The sequence below is a fragment of the Podarcis cretensis genome (assembly GCF_951804945.1).
Source record: "Podarcis cretensis genome assembly, chromosome: 6".
NCBI classification, from domain to species: domain Eukaryota; kingdom Metazoa; phylum Chordata; class Lepidosauria; order Squamata; family Lacertidae; genus Podarcis; species Podarcis cretensis.
In genome coordinates this window covers 32,899,597-32,917,106 of record NC_137175.1, presented here as the reverse complement: position 1 = coordinate 32,917,106, position 17,510 = coordinate 32,899,597, and the positions used below count along the sequence as shown (strand labels likewise).

The 17,510-nt window shown below is 43.5% G+C and overlaps 1 protein-coding gene across 1 annotated transcript; it reads left to right on the top strand.

The window, feature by feature from the left end:
• The first annotated feature begins 4,993 nt into the window (after positions 1–4,993).
• Positions 4,994–14,724, top strand: LOC307217770 (tubulin alpha-1C chain-like). The gene is made up of 5 exons (XM_079979635.1): positions 4,994–5,140; positions 9,657–9,879; positions 10,850–10,998; positions 12,322–13,002; positions 14,208–14,724. The coding sequence occupies exons 1-5, from the start codon at positions 5,138–5,140 to the stop codon at positions 14,499–14,501; spliced, it is 1,350 nt and encodes a 449-aa protein (XP_079835761.1). The 5' UTR covers positions 4,994–5,137; the 3' UTR covers positions 14,502–14,724.
• The last annotated feature ends 2,786 nt before the right edge of the window (positions 14,725–17,510 follow it).

Genomic DNA, 17,510 nt, shown 5'->3' with positions numbered 1-17,510 from the left:
CTCTCCGATTCCCCCTTCTGCCCCCCTCCTCCACTGGTGCTACGCTGATTTCCTTCCCCAGCGGATGGGCTGCCTCTCTCCCTACTGGGACCCTCTCCGGCATCCCTCTGGAGCCTTGCCTCCGCCTCTGGCTCCGATGGCAGTTCCCTGACAAAGACTGTCCTGCAAACAGCCAAGAGTGCCCTGGGGCCCTGTTTTTGTCATGGGATATTTCTCAAGTTTGAGCTGGATATAGCCCAATGTAAGTGTAAAGTTCACATTGCAGAGTATAGTCAAACCTCAGTTTTCGAACGTCTCAGCTGCCGAATGCCGAAAACCCAGAAGTGAATGCTTCCAATTTCGAACACACCTCAGAAGTCAAATGTCTTCCGAGGCACATTTCTCCATTTTTTTCAATGGTTTTTGCTGCCAGCCCTTTGATCCTCAGTTTTCGAATGTTTCAGAAGTCGAATGGACTTCTGGAACAGATTACATTCGAAAACCGAGGTTCCACTGTACCAGAGGCTGATGAAGAATGTGAGAAGAGGGCCAGGTCTAGCATCAAGGTAACTCAAACCTCCCGGTCTGCAATAGCAAAAGTCTGAAGAGAAATTAAACAGTTATGCTAGCTGAAGCTGATGGGAGTTGTCGTCTAAAATACACAGAGGGCACCAGACTGGGAAATTCTGCAGTAAGACATATTCAAATGTATTTCATTGGCCAGTATTTACTCCCAGTTGCATCTTCTCTACTACACAAACCCATGTATTGGGAGCTCATGTAGTTCAAAACAGGCACATCAGTTATTCACACATGTGGTGGCAAACTTGCGCGTAAAACCAGTTACCATTGCTATAAACGTTTAGGGTGCACCAAGATAGCAGACACACAAAATATTCCCTGAGAAAAATTACACTTTATTTTAGCAGACAAAACAATCCCAAAAAGCCATCTTGGCTTTCCTAATGATACCAAATATTTCCTCTGTAGAAGGAAATGTATTGGGGAAATCTTTCCCAACAGTTCTTTCACTTACAAATCCTTCAAATCCTGTCTTGAGGGCATATTTTGTGTATGAATAGGGTATGCCTGTTACCTAGATTCAAGAACTAAAGTATTTGCCATCTCAAAAGCATGGTCAGGCTGTCCAGGTAATGCAATCAGTAAAACATTATAGGGTATCTTGACAGACAGGAGAGAAGTCATGTACTCAAATTTCTGCTGTGGACAGCCTCCTTCTGTGATGTATGTATGGTGCTTTTGGGGTGGTCTTTGGTTAAGGGGTTGCACACCTTTCTTCTTGGTTGCTCATCTCCTTGCAAAGGGTGGAGGGGAGGACTCTGTTGCAACAGAAAAATAAATATCTTCCTTCTTTCACTGGATTTTGCCGCCATCCATTCTTCTCTGACCAATCATAGACTTGGAGGGCTCTAAGTCCATTTGGAATTTTGGTTGCAAAAGCCAACCCCAATTTTTCTAAAACACCATGCACAGATTCAAGCAGACTCATAAATAAAACCTACAGCCAAAAAAGTAGCCAGATGCCATCAAAAATTAGATTTATTTGTTCACCCAATGGCTCTGAAACCAAAGGGGGAAAACCACTGAAATGTATTATGTGGGTGTTTAAAAATCCCTCAGCCTTACCTAACACACTCAAGAATGCAAAATAATCCCTGGTCTATCTTGCCTGGCCTGTCTGACTGGTTAATAAGTAAGTCACATACAGCAATTACAGCAGGCAGGCAACTCCCAGAGCTGTAAATACTCCTCCTGGGTTTCTCTTGCCAATACCAACCCACGTTCCCCTTGCACACACACATACCATGTTAATTCCTGGTCAGGTTCCTTCCTTCCAGAAACCATGAAGCAATAATTAAATTCTCTATAGTAAGAGTCTCCTACTGGGAAAAGGCCAAGGACAAACCAGGTTACATTTGCTGGGCTGCTTTAAACGAGAAAGAGGCTTGCTCTCACACACAAAAACAATCAAGAACAGAGTCTTTGGAAGTCTTGCATTCAAATTCTGCTGTGACCTCATTAGGCTATCTTGAACAATCTATTATTATCTTAGCCTCTTGTACAAATCCCTTCTGCAGTATAGGAATAATAATTCTGATCTCCCTAAAGATGGTTATTGTAAGGAGGATTTTTGAGATAATGTTTGGGAAGTGCTAAATATCATTGAAAAATGATATTTAAATACTTCTGTTATCATTTACAGTGATTATGGCTCCTCCATAACCATGGTGCAGAAACTGGTGGTATTGTTGCTAAATGCCAGGTCTGTCCAGAAAAAAACATCAAGCATCCATGATTTGATTGTGGATGAAGGGGCAGACTTGGTATATTTAACTGAGACCTGGGTGGATGGGTTGGGTGGCCCTGTGCTAATACAGACATGCCCATTCCAGAATTAGTCAGGAGATAAAAACCTATAACAGGCCCAGGTGCAAGATGTTACTAGTTAGGAATAGGTGGGTGTCCTAGAAACTTGGGTACCAGCCTTGAGATAAGGGGCAGTAAATCTCCAGAAGCTGGCAGCTATTTCATGAGACACTCAATTCCCAAGAGCCCTTGATCTACCCAGACCTCCCCTGCTGCTGCCAATGAACCTCAATTTGTCCAAAGTAAATAATAAAACATAACTACCCTAACTAATATTTACATATCACAGGATTTTACTAAATGGTGACAGGGAGCTACTACCAAAAAATCCATTCTCTTATTATCATTCCTGGAAATAATAGTTTATCTATGATTAGTTAACTATCAGCATAATCCTATACATGTTTACTTTGACAGGTATGTATCCCCAACCTCAATGGGACTTACTAGTTAGTAAGTGTGTTTGGAATGACAATTCACAGTATGTAACATATTGGCACAACATCAGTTATATTGTATCCGTTTTCTATCAGATTTCTGTCAGCTGTCTGTGTTGCCCTGAGGCAATAAGTAGACTTGACAAGAGTGCTGGTAATGTGTTGGCATGGGAACTAATAAATAATTAGCCAACTGATTGTTGATTTGGACAACTATCAGAGAAGGTGCTAGCTAAGGATGTGTTAATCCATGTGTAAACATACACTGCAGTTTGAGAAAAACAGAGAAATATACAGAGAACTCAGCTTCGGCTTTAGCAATATTTTAGGATGCTACACCTGCCTCCCTGCTACAAGTGTAGGGAACCTTTGACCCTTGAGATGCCACTGAACTACAATTTCCATCATCCCTGGGCTTTTGCTGTGCTAGCTGGGGCTCATGGAAATCATAGCTTAGGAACATCTGGGAGGCTGAAGGTTCCCCACACCTGTCTTACTAGATGAAAGAGTGGACAAGACTCCAACACCTTTAATAGTTATGTAGGAGAGAGAATTTTGGCATGTGTAACTTGCATGACAAGCCCAACCTGCTGAATTCCCTACACAATTATTAACAGAGTGGGAGCTCTGCCTGATATTTCACGCAAGAGCCCAGCTAGATCAGAGTAAATATCTTATAGTTCAGCATCTTGTTTCCCACAGATGCCCAGAGGAAGCCCACAAGCAGGGCAAAAGCACAATCTTTATCTTCTGCTTGGGCTCCCCAGTGAATGACACTGAAAAGCAGGAAGCCTCAGATTCTAGAGGGAGAAATACTACACAGCCACCATGACTAGTAGCCAATGGCAGCTTTATTCTCTTGTTGAGTTGTCCAATTCTTTTTTAAAGTTCTCTAAGCTGGTTGCCATCACCATAGTTGTGGTAGCTAAATTCCATGGTTTAGTATTGTGCGGAAAAAGTAGCCCCTCTTCTCTGTCCTGAATCTTCCACAATTCAAGCTTCTAGTATGGGGTTGGCGGGGGTGGGGAGAGACTTCCCTCTATCCACTTTCTCTACACTGTGCATACATTTATACACCTTTATCATATACTCCCCCAATACACACACCTTACTCTTCTTTTCTCCCAACCTAAAAAAAAAGCTCCAAATTGTGTTAGGGTATTTACTCCAGTTCCCTGATCATATTGGTTATCCCTTCCTTCAACTCTGCAAACTTCTTTTTGAAATACAGCAATGGGAACTATATGCAGTATGGCTCTACCATAGATTTCCATCAAGGGCAGTTTTTTATCTCTTTCCTAATGATCGCTGATATAGAGTTAAGCCACCCACTCTCCTCTCATTCTTGGAGACCTTACAGGAGAGCAGCGGCCTTTGTGTACCTGCTGGAGTGTTTAAACTGGGCAGCCGGCAAATTTGTCCCCAAATGCAAATGTTACAAAGTGCCAGTGAGCCTCTAGTAACCTCCTCCCAAAAGGGACCCAAACCTGGCAACTCTTGGAGAAGTTCATCACAACCATATAGAGCGCTGGGTTCAACCTAGTTTAAAGTGGATTTGTTTCCCAATAGCATCGATGGTTCGAAGTGTGTCGGGAATGAATCGATCAGTGCATCTCTTGGCACCCGTCAGATTCACGTCCAACCCACCTCCCGCCGGCTTTCATTCTTCAACCTGATCCGTCTCGCAAGCTCGCGGGATGTCGCCAAGTTGTGCAGAAAAGCGCAGCCAAAACAGGAGCGCAAGCGGTTCGGCACAAGGTGGGCGGAAGGTTTGCATGCTCAAGGGACACGTCCAGAAACAACTGACCAACCCCCAGCCTCTGGGGGACGACGCACTTGGAAATTTTCCAAAATCAAGGAAGCAACCCCCTTGTGCTGGACTCCGCAAGGCCGCAGTCAACCCCAGGTATATGAACCTGACATAGAAGCAGGTTCTGCCAGTGGTGGAAATAGCACGAGAGAGCGAGAGCTTGCGGGGTTCGCTCCTATCCCGATCATTTTTGATTTGGCGGGAACTCGTCTCCCAGTTTTGCCTCGTTACGAATTATCCTATGGCTGTCCGCGAATGGGCAAATTCATATCCGCTGCCCAATGGCGGCGGGCCGGGGGCGTCTCCCTTTGGCTCCCTATTCAATGGGGCGCGTGGGGCGGGGCAAGGAGACTCTGGCGCTGTCCAATCGGCTGCGAGGAGAGAAGCGCTCCTTCGGAGCCCCTTATATAAGGGATGCCCGGTCCTCAGAGCAGCTGTTTCGTGGTGCTGATCAGACCCGTAGCGCGTCTGCTGAAGCCAGAGCACCGACAACCTCACAGACTCCTCGTAGCCTGGCGGAGACATGGTGAGGGTTGCTTGGTTTTTCCTTCCCGCCGGGTTCCTGCCTCTCCCCTCGGTGCCTATTAATAAAGGCGCGCGTTATGTGGTTATTTTTTTTTTGCCTTACGTAATGTCATGCCGTCGGGCTTTCCAACATCTCCCTTTCCGTTTTCTGTGCCGCGCTAGCGACGTTGGGGCGAGTGGGGATGTCGAAGGGCTTCTCCGCGTCCTTCGGGGCGCTTCTTTCTGCTGTGCGGGGAAGAGGGTTGTAGATCGGTGTGTAATGAGCGGAAAGTCTTTGCTAAGACAACGACCCTATCCCCGCTTACACGGGAGGAAGCCCTGTTTAACGCAGCGGGACTTACTTCTGAGTAGACGCGGTTAGGACCGCAGCTACGACAGAGATGCGGGACTATTCAGAGCGGGTGGGGGGTCCCCTCGATCTCGGAAGGCCCACAGGTTTCCCCAAGGGTGGCCTCTGTGAAGCTAGTAAAGTAGGATCGGGCCCTTCTTCGTTTCCTCGTTCCCCGCCCGAGCCGCGCGTCCAGCTGGCGTAGGCTGAGTTGGCGGGGTGAGTTTCGGGTTTTTGCAAAAGGTCAGTGTCCAAAGTCCTCGCGTGGGAGACCAGCCAACAGCTGCTGCTGCTGCTGCTGCACTTGGACTCTTCGATTCAGTGTCTCGTTTTGCCTCAACCTCGAGTTGTCCCGCATGTCCTTTCTGCCAGCTCCTCTTGAAACCTCCGCTGCTGAGATTCTCAGTCTTAATCGTCTCTGGGCCTAGACATGCATTTGGGGATATGCAAGAGATGCCTACATGCCCTCAAATCAAATCAAAGGACAAAAAAAAAGGAAGCTGAGACTTAAAATGGCTTGGGCATGACTCATTTGTCTGGGAGACTTCGAGCTGACATCTCCGAGCCCCCTTCCTTTGTCTGGAATGGGAAGGAGGGGCAGCAGGGGAGAGAGTTTTTGATCCACCACCCTCTGTCCTGCTTGCCTCCGTTTTAAGTCCTTCAAGACTTAATTGGTTATTTTTGACCAGGTAGTGGGTTTTTTGTGGTTTTTTAAAGAATGCTGGAAGCTTTCTTGGGTATCAGAACTAGTTTGATGCTGTGTTGGCCACTCACTGCACTCCCCTTTTTACAAGTTTATAAAGCAGCATTGCTGCAAAATGGTGGGAAGTTTTTTAAGAAGATGGCTGCCTCTCTCAGTCCTTCCCTTCCCTGGTATTTCAACATCCTGGGGTTTTAGGGTTGCTGTTTTTAAGTCTGTCTCTTTGATTTTTAGCCCAAAGTTCACATTGCTATTTTGTGTTATCCCTTAATGTGAATTGCTCCATCCTGTCAAACTGACGTGTGTGTGTGTGTACACGTACACACATGCACAAATACACACTTCATTCTTTCAAAATTGGCACCAGGGCTTTCTTGTTACGTTCCATCCTTTTTTGCTAGTGAGTTCTCAAAGTACAACTTTGTGAACACACACCAAAAACCCCCAAAAGGCAAGAGAAACATTGCTGTGATGGTGATAGACACTAAATCTTGAAATGACTACAGAGACCTGAATTCTGTCTTAGAGGGCATTTATTAACATCTGGCTAAAGTGCTGTACTCTGTCCATCAAAATTATGGCCTTAGTTGAATTTTAGATTACAAATGTCTTGCATCAAGAGTGACTTGCCAACATTTCCGATTATGCCAGTTAAATAACTGCAGTAAGAGATGTGATTCCCCCCCACCCCGCCCTGCAGACACGAAATAGCAGGGAGCAGTGTAACAGGTAGCAGAAATTATTGATCATTCCTCCTCATGATTCCTTAGGCAAAGGAATCAACAACTGAAGATTTTATCTGCTGTCCTAATATTCTTGAGAGTATATTCCATTATGAAGCCAGTAAGCCTCATACACAAGCACACACACTCAGGGTTGCAGTTTTGATATGCTTTAACTCTCATGTATGATATTTTGACTGAACTAATGTTTGCAGGTTTCCACTATAGCTACAGCCACTGCCAGCTAGCTGTGGACCTATTTCCCTTACTTTGATTACAGCATCTTTCTGTCTGTGATTCATATTTTTCATTCTGCCTTAGCTGAGGTGTGCCTGCGTTCCATCGACAGCTGTCCCTGACTTTGGGGGTGTGCAGTAAAAGACTTGGGGTTGTAAAGTTCCACTCAGATAAAAACTTAAGTTGAGTACAAACCTTGAATGTGCACAGATGTCTGAGAACTAAATCTCCAGATTTTTTGTTGTAGCTGCAAATCCTGACAATGCTGCTGGATTGCCCAGTAAGCCACCACCACTCTCGATGGGTGTCCTATGAAGTGCACTGCTTAAGAGATGAAAGGCAGATAGCAGGAACATGAATCAGCCATGAGGCTGTTTTCTCAGTGTTGGCAAGCCAGGGACTGGATGTTCCTGTTCTGTGCCTCCCAGCTTGCTGCTGAAATGAAGTGAGAATCCTGTGGCACTTTTTACACTAAGCAAATACTCAGCTTGAAAGATGGTGGGGGCATTAAACCTCATGCACTATATCCTTGGCCATTTATCCAGGAACCACTAATAAGGTGTCAGCAATGTGGAAGGTGGAAAGACAGAGACCTTCTGAAAGGGGAGACAAGTTTTGATGGGGAAAGAGCAGAATGAGATTTAAGGCACTTACTAACATTAAAAATATATACAATCAAGTTATTAACTGCTGCTTAAGCTAAAACTGAAATACCGTTGTGAGCTGTATAATTTAGATCATTATCCTTCTCTGGTAGAAGAAAATTACCTAGTATGGATAATTGATGAGAGAAATATCTAAATGTAAGAACTGGAGGGATATCTCAAAATAGGTCTTATAAGAGAGCATCACCTGAGCTTTGAGACACAAGGGAGTAAAGTTAACAAATTAGGACAGCTAATTAATAGCTTGCTAATTGAGTTAGCTTCATCATTATTTCTAGATAAAGAATACTTTGGGGACAAGCTTAACTTCTTTTTTGCATTAAAAATCAATAAACCAAGAAAAAGCATCAGTCAACAAGTAGTATGAGAGATGAATATTTAAATTACATTGGGGGGGAGGACCTTGAAAAAAACAGTAACTGGAATGGGGAAAACCTTAATGAGGGTAGATTTAGGACTTGTGTTAGCCCAATTGAAACATACGGTAATTTCTGTATGGCAACATATTGCCATCTGGCTTGATGTTTGCACATGAACATCACAATCCAAACTGATGACAACTTCCTTGGAAAAAGACCAGTTTTCTCTTTAAATGAACTAATCTGAGCTTTAAAGGTACCCCTGCCCCTACGGGCCAGTCGTGTCCGACTCTAGGGTTCTGCGCCCATCTCACTTAAGAGGCCAGGGGCCAGCGCTGTCCGGAGACACTTCCAGGTCACGTGGCCAGCGTGACGAAGCTGCTCTAGCGAGCCAGCACCAGCGCAGCACACGGAAACACCGTTTACCTTCCCGCTATAAAGTGGTACCTATTTATCTACTTGCACTTAGGGGTGCTTTCGAACTGCTAGGTGGGCAGGAGCTGGGACTGAAAGACGGGAGCTCACCCTGCCATGGGGATTCGAACCGCCGACCATGCGATCGGCAAGCCCTAGGCGCTGAGGTTTTACCCACAGCGCCACCCGTGTCCCTAATCTGAGCTTTATTTGGCATATTTGTATACCGTTCTTTAGTCAAGGCTCCCTGGGTGACTCACAATAAAAAATTATTAATGCTGTACACAGTGCATTATAGGAATGTATATGGGAATCTAATTACAAAGCTCAAGCATCTTGGGTTTCTAATATTGTTCTCTTGATTGGTTCTAGAAAAGCAGAGCTGCCAGGTATTCTAGATGGCCATGGACCTTTTCTATTTCCTTCTTGGGCAAGATAGTAACTGGGAAATAATTTGAGCAGTAGACATCCTATACCCTTTTAAAATGTGGCTCTTTGGGGGGGGGTGTTATTGGGTTATTTTATTTTATTTTATATACATTGTGATCTTTTCTGTGAACCACCCTGAGACCTCTAGGTATAGGGCGGTATATAAATTCAAAATTAATTGTACAGTTGGAAGAAAATATGAGGTTCACCTAGTCCAACCCCCTGCAATATAGGAATCTTTTGTCCAGTGTGGGGCTTGAACCCGCAACCCTGAGATTAAGAGTCTCATGATTTACCAGCTGAGCTGCACAGCAGCTAGAGAGGTGGTTATTGGCAAGCTGAGTTTTCAACCTAAATTAGATGGGTTTATTTGTTTTCAACTGAATAATTCATATGTTGTATATGCATTCAATGATGGACCATCTGCTATCAGTACTATTTCAATAGTGGCTAGGTTGGCAGTTACGGGACACAGAGACTATTGAAACTTTTTTTTTTTAATCCCACAGGTAACTGTCAATTGAATTGTGCTTGGCAGCTTCTCTTTAAGTGCATGTTCCCCTTTTAATGGGTTTGGTGGCAGTTTGCATTTCAGTTTCAGTAAAGAACAGAGGAGGAGGAAACTGGGCACTAACCTTTTCTGTCCGTCTCCCTTCCCCATAGCGTGAGTGCATCTCGATTCACGTTGGCCAAGCTGGTGTGCAAATCGGCAATGGGTGCTGGGAACTCTACTGCTTGGAGCATGGGATCCAGCCTAATGGCACCATGCCAAGTGACAAAACAATTGGTGGTGGAGATGACTCATTCAACACCTTCTTCAGTGAAACTGGTGCAGGAAAACATGTCCCTCGTGCTGTGTTTGTGGATTTGGAGCCAGCAGTGATAGGTAAAGTAAATACAGCCTGTGTGGTTGGAAAGTCTGGAACGGGAGGATTCAGTTTTTCTCTGTTGTATTTTAGATTCTGTATGACCTTTGCATGACCTTAGCTGTAGACATAGCCAGAGCAAGGCACAGTATTTCTAAACATGTGGTTAACATATTTATCATTATTTAAGTTTAGATACAGTAATCCTTGAGAAATTAGGTAGTACTTTGCTGTGACTTGGATGGAAGTGAAGCCTGGGTTAAGATGTCACTTATGAATATCTGTAATGCTTGGTATGTGAAATACTGGATTGCAGGACTTTTGCATCAGTTTTTACAAGAAAGTGTTTACAGATGGGGGGGGGACGGGATAATTCTTGTGGTGAAAGGTTATATCCAAGTAATTATTACTCAGAGTAGACCAATTTACATTACTGGACTATGTCATGCCCATTTATTTCAGTGGATTTACTCTGAGTGTAACTAACGGGTAAAACACTTAACATACTTACTAATCTTTAAGGCAGGCATAGCCAAACTTGGCACTCCAGATGTTTTAGGACTACAACTCCCATCATCCTTAGCTAACAGGACCAGTGGTCAGGGATGATGGGAATTGTATTCCCAAAACATCTGGAGGGCCAAGTTTGGCCATGCCTGCTTTAAGGTGTTTCAAGACTCTTTGTTCCACTCTGCTACAACAGACTAGCATGGCTACCCTGTGGAAATTGTAGCTGGAAAAACATTTTAACCCACATACTGGATACTGTTGCCAGCTGTTTATACTTCTATGTATATTGTTTAAAAATCAGTTCTTGTACTAACAAAACCTGTTCTAGGCAATCACTAGCAGTGCCTGTCAGTAGAAAAAAAAGTTCTCTTCAGGTTCTATAAACCTGCAAAACTACTTAGGGTGCTTCAAGCACAAGCAAAATTGTAAATTTTATTTGTTTCATTTTTATTGTACAATAACTTGTGGTTTTGTTTTCAGACGAAGTGCGGACTGGGACATATAAACAGCTCTTTCACCCAGAACAGCTGATTTCTGGCAAGGAAGATGCTGCTAATAATTATGCAAGAGGTCACTACACTGTAGGCAAAGAAATAATTGATCTCGTACTGGAGCGCGTCAGGAAACTGGTAAGTTCTGTTGCTTTTGCACAGTCAAACTTGCATTGAAACATTTTGCCCTGTTTAAAAATTAATTCTGAATGTTCAGTGTTCACTTGTCAATCTGTGCCTGTCAAAATGTAAATATCCTCGAGCTCTTTTGTACCTCCATCTAAATTTCTTTGGGGGGCGTTATTTAACTTTTGATGCTACTAGAACACGGACTGTTGCTTCATGTATTTTTTTCTCTGGTTAGAACCATGTGGCAGTCCTGAAGTGACAGGTTTGGTGTGGTTACCAGGGGTCAGCAAACTTTTTCAGTAGGTGGCCGGTCCACTGTCCCTCAGACCTTATGGGGGGTGGACTATATTTTTTTGGGGGGGGACGTGAACAAATTCCTATGCCCCACCAATAACCCAGAGGTTCATTTTAAATAAAAGTACACATTCTACTCATGTAAAAACACCAGGCAGGCCCCAGAAATAACCCAGAGATATATTTTAAATAAAAGGACACATTCTACTCATGTAAAAACACACTAAATCAGCAGGCCAGATTTAGAAGGCGATTGGGCCATATCCGGCCCCTGGGCCTTAGTTTGCCTATGTTTTGAGCAAACATACCCTCTTCCTTCCCTAGCCCACTGTACAACCTCTTTGTCTAGGAGGTGCATGTAAGGACTAATGCAATGTTTTACATTGGTTTCTGCCATTTGTTATGGATTTGGTCTCATCTCTCATGGTTTTAGAATTGAGTCAGAGGAATGAGGCTATAGCTAACTACAGCAAGAGAATTCTGGGGGCTATGGCTTTCTTACTCTCTAAAATATTTAGATTGCAATCTTTGTTGGTCTGGTATAGATTTTCGCTTTCTCAATTTTTAATGTATAAAACAGTATTGGGTTAGAGAACTGAAGCAGTGTGTGTGTGTGTGTGTGTGTGTGTGTGTGTGTGTGTATTTTGTGAGTTTAAAAAATATTTTTCGGCTGTGATTGCCCAAAGAATGTAAGTTATTGGGTGACTGAAATACACTAAATAAATAAAACTACATATGGCCTGCTTAGTCGCTGAACTTGCAAAATTTTCTTGTGACCTCCATGTAATAAGAAATATCTACCTCCGACTGGCAGATCTGTTTGGTTGGTGTGGGAACTGCTCACAGTTCCTGCTGATGAGTTCTACATTTGGTCTCTGCTTTTTTCCTACAAATGCTTAGTGGTTGAGTTGAACGATAAATAAACTTTTTGTTGCTGGGCAGAATACTACACAAGAAGGTATAAAAGTGAATGGGCAAAACCCATTCTCAAATGTTAGGATTACTAGCCTGCTATAATGTCCTTTCCCCCCTCCCCAGGCTGACCAGTGTACTGGCTTGCAAGGATTCCTGATCTTCCACAGCTTTGGAGGTGGCACTGGGTCAGGATTCACTTCTCTGCTGATGGAACGCCTCTCAGTCGACTATGGAAAGAAATCAAAATTGGAATTTGCCATATACCCAGCTCCCCAAGTTTCAACTGCTGTTGTCGAGCCATATAACTCCATCCTGACAACCCACACCACCCTCGAACATTCTGACTGTGCCTTCATGGTTGATAACGAAGCAATCTATGACATTTGTCGTAGGAATCTGGACATCGAACGCCCAACCTACACTAACCTCAACCGCCTCATTGGTCAGATTGTTTCTTCAATTACCGCCTCTCTCAGATTTGATGGTGCCTTAAATGTGGATCTGACAGAGTTCCAGACAAACCTGGTGCCTTACCCCAGGATCCACTTCCCTCTGGTAACCTATTCCCCCATTATCTCAGCAGAGAAGGCCTACCATGAGCAGCTCTCTGTCTCTGAGATCACCAATGCCTGCTTTGAGCCGTCCAACCAGATGGTGAAATGTGATCCCCGCCATGGCAAGTACATGGCTTGTTGTATGCTGTATCGTGGAGATGTTGTCCCCAAGGATGTCAATGTTGCTATTGCCGCTATCAAAACGAAGCGTACCATTCAATTTGTTGACTGGTGTCCTACTGGTTTTAAGGTAAGCACTGCCGGTTGCATTCAAAATGGTCTTGTTTTATGTCAAGATTTATAGGTGGTTGAATAAGCACATCTCAAGTATATAATTTTACAAATGGTGTAGGCAGGCTTAATTAACTGTATTTCAGTTACAGATAGGTAGCCGTGTTGGTCTGCCATAGTCAAAACAAAAAAAATTCCTTCCAGTAGCACCTTAAAGACCAACTAAGTTAGTTCTTGGTATGAGCTTTCGTGTGCATGCACACTTCTTCAGATACACCATGTATTTCAGTTGTAAGATGACCTAAAGGCATGCAGCCATCCCCTGAACTGGATGGTTGATCACAACCTTGGTGGAAGGGCATCTACCATTTCATGCTTTTGCAGAACCTACATGAAGGAGGTTGGAAATACTCAGTCAATACTCAGCTTGCCATATATATGAACTAACTAAAGCTGATTCGAATGTTAACAATCAGGACTTTTCAATATAAAAATGCCTTCTAACGTTAGTCATGGTAGATTAATGTACTGCTTGTGAAGGCAGTTTAAAATGGGAGCACTAGCTCCTAACAAAATTATAAAATGATGTAGGCCTGTAGAGAAAAGAGAATTATGTTGATGACTAATGATGTTTCAGCTTCTAATGTAGGAGTTGGAAACCTGCATCCCTCGTGAGAGATGCCACATGAGAGAAGTGGGCAGGAAACAAAGGAAAGCTAAAATGGAAGGTGGTAGAAAATCTCTCTGTTCTGACTTCTGCCAAGAGCTATTTGTCAGTCCTTCCCACTGGGTCAGGAGAAAAGGGTGCAAGAAAGAACATGCAGCCTTTGGAAAAAGAGATCCCTCCACTTTGCTCTAATAGGTATCTGAAAGTCCCAACCATGTGTCAGTTATAAGAGCTGCCCAATATGCTAGCTGTGAAGAAGAATAGCAGTGCAAAATACTGCACTTTGCAAATGGGTAAAAGGTTCCCCATAACACAAATTCTACTTTGTGGGGAATGTATCAGGATACCCCCGGGAAATGGATATAGCTAGACATCTCTTACATTTAAATGTGAAGTTCTACACTCCCAGTGTTCTTAATGCAGGGTGATCTTGACCTTGAGCTTGCTGGCTTGTGTACAGATGCAGCTCCTTTCTGACTTGCAAATACACACAAATTAGATATTATTGTGATATAGGAAACTTTACATTGTCTGCATATCTATTGATTGTTTTCTAGGTGGGCATTAATTACCAGCCTCCAACCGTTGTTCCTGGTGGTGACTTGGCCAAAGTCCAGCGTGCGGTCTGTATGCTCAGTAACACCACAGCCATTGCGGAGGCCTGGGCCCGCCTGGACCACAAATTTGACTTGATGTATGCCAAGCGTGCTTTTGTCCATTGGTATGTTGGAGAAGGAATGGAGGAAGGGGAGTTTTCGGAGGCCCGAGAAGATCTGGCTGCACTTGAGAAGGATTATGAAGAAGTGGGCACAGACTCCTTGGATGGTGACGATGAAGGCGAGGAGTATTAGACTTGCACACATGTCTGTTGTATGGCTGTTACCATTTGCTACTTTGTAATAAAGTAAATGGGGAGCAAATCTCAAATGTAAACAGAACACCTGGCATTCCATGCCAGAGCGCTTGGAATAAACACTTTTATAACTGAGGTATCTTGCCAGTTGATGATGATGATGCAAGCATTAAAGCATCCAGCTGGATGCAAACAAATAAACCCACCTTGCTATTTACTAACATGGAGTACTTGTCTCATTGCTGCATGCCCTAAACACCTGAAACAGGCAGATTTTAGGGAGAGGAGATACATCACTGGAAAGAAGTTGGGTTACGTTGGTGGCTTAGCCACTAACAAACTTCGGTAGTCAATTTGCTTGCTCCTGCACTAGCAAGTAGTTGTTAACAAACAAACAAAAAGCCAAGCTGTTTTCAAACGTGCTTGAAAATTTTAATCATTGTTGTCAGTAGTGCATATAAATTCTACTTGTAGCTAATGAAATACTCCAGTCCTAGACATGCTTATTTGGGATTGCAAAATGCTAAATAACCAAAACTTTTAAATATTGTAATTGGTCTAATTAAAAGCAGAAACAAAAGAATAAATGGCTAGCCCCTCAGAACCTGCCCACCCACTGGAGGGAAAATACACCTCCAGAAAAAGATACCACATGCGATAGGATGAAAGAGGGTGTAGAAGATGAGAAAAGGGGAAGAGAAGCTGCAGAGGAATCCAGGTAAGGTGAAATTGCTGGTTGAAATGAAAATTTGGATATACTGTATCAACTGCAGAGCTGCTCTCCTAATTATGTGAACCACTTGATGCCTGTTCGTATTGTATGAAGATGGCATATTTTAACAGCCTACCTATTATTTGTAAAGAGTTTTGCTTAGCTACAGGTGGCAATCTTAAAGTAATCTGATAGTATTGAAGGTCTGTCTGTTTGTGGCACACGGCTGCTCAAATTATATTTAGTTATATAAAATGTCTGAGGAGGCAGGAGGTAGGCCTTAAAATCACATATATTTACTAGATCACTTAAATAGTGGAGTTCTGCCACTGGTTACTGTTTGGCAATGTGCCAGAAATCTAATAAATTTGGTATTTGTTACTATTGCTAACCAATTCCTCATGTTAAAAAATATGGAATATTTTAAAAACTATTTGTTAATGGGGGTTGTGGGAGGAGAAAACTAAATTTCTGATCAGATCTACTTTTGTGAACACATCATGCTATTGGTGTGTATTTATATTTCCACATTTCACAGAGCTATGATGTGATGGTGTGGGTACAGTCTGAGTTCCCTGTTTATAATTTTCTGTCATTGCCTAAAGCAGGCAAGGCCTTTTTTAATATGTCACTTTCCAGTCACATGCTGTTCCTGGCACAAAAAGAAAAAAGCTTAAGACTCCCGAAAATAGGTCATGCTCTTATTTGCCCAAGCTTCAGTGGAGGCATGGAACAGAATGGGTTTGATGTATGTTTGGCCTTGACTACCAGTAACAGACGTTTTGCAGAAAGCTATGGGGAGTTCATGATTGTAGTAATTTTGTAGGCATCTTTATTTTTCCTTTAGCTTATTTTATGGGGAGAGATACTTCTCTGTCACAGGGAGCATTGATGCCTTCATAGGAAATACTTTGGCAAAACAGTCTGCCTAGATTAAATTGGCATATACTGCAGGATCCTGTTCTTAAACCTTGCAGATCAAAGAGGCATGATATCCCTAAATTACTTTATATGGCAATACACTTGTCAATACAGTGGTACCTCAGGTTACAGACGCTTCAGGTTACAGACTCTGCTAACCCAGAAATAGTACCTCGGGTTAAGAACTTTGCTTCAGGATGAGAGCAGAAATCATGCAGCCCCATTAGCTAAAGTGGTACCTCAGGTTAAGAACAGTTTCAGGTTAATTACGGACCTCCAGAACAAATTAAATTCTTAACCCGAGGTACCACTGTAAAGTAAAGCATGCTGGGACTCAGTGTTGGGTCAGCTGGGGGCTAGGATGACCCCCAGGCATACAACAGGAACGTTTCCAGCCTGACTCTCCCTTCAGCGTTCAGCATTCAGCTCTAGGAAGTTTCTACAGCCTTCCCTGATGATTTATAACGACTCAAGTCCTGGAGACACTGAGCACATATTCAGAGTCCAGCAGAGATAAATGCAGACAGCTAGGCTGGAGTTGTGAGCACTAAAAGCTACTGTATTAAGCATTATGCAGAACAAAAGAAAAACATGTCTCCTCTCTCTCGCTCGTCTTCCTCAGAGAGAAGTCAGAAGTGAAAGCAAAAACAAATGGAAACAGTACAGTAAACATCCGTTCCGCTGATTCCAACAATTGGTGCTGGAATGCATAACACAGACATGTGATGAGCCAGTCCTACACACTATCTGCACGGTGAAAGGAATAGAAATCCAACACTGAGTAGGTGGGTCCTAAGCAAAAAAAAAAAGGTGGGGTCAGAGCAAAAGGGAAGCCAGCCAACCCCTTCTCTCAATAACTGCTAGCCACTGCCCTATGTGGTGAGCTGCATGAGCCTCTTTGAGAAGAATCTTCTAGTTCTGACCTGGTGTTCTCAGCCCAGGCTTCCCATTAGACTCTTTCCAGCCTAAGAGGAGCCAAAGGACTTCTTTTTCCAGTTGGATTAGCTCATGGGAAGCCCTGCTTGTGACCTATAGGCATCAAGTTGGCCACAGTAAGGCCACTGTTATGTTCCTTCTTGAACAAGGCCTACCAGAGCTCTAGCATGTCCTACATTTCTCACCATGCTGCTCTAGCAGAGTCCTGCTGTCTTGTGGTTTGATCTCTGATCCTGATTTTTCTTCAGCATTCCTTACTTTGTTTTCCAGCTCAGCCACTTGATCACTTTTGGATCCTGGTAAATCATCTGACACTGGACTCTTGTTCCTGGCTTTTGATATTCTCCAGACTGCTGCCCATTGGCATACTCTGACACCCTTGCATTGGCCCCTGCTCACCACCACCACTCCAGCCCTATTTGAGGCCAGTGAGGTATA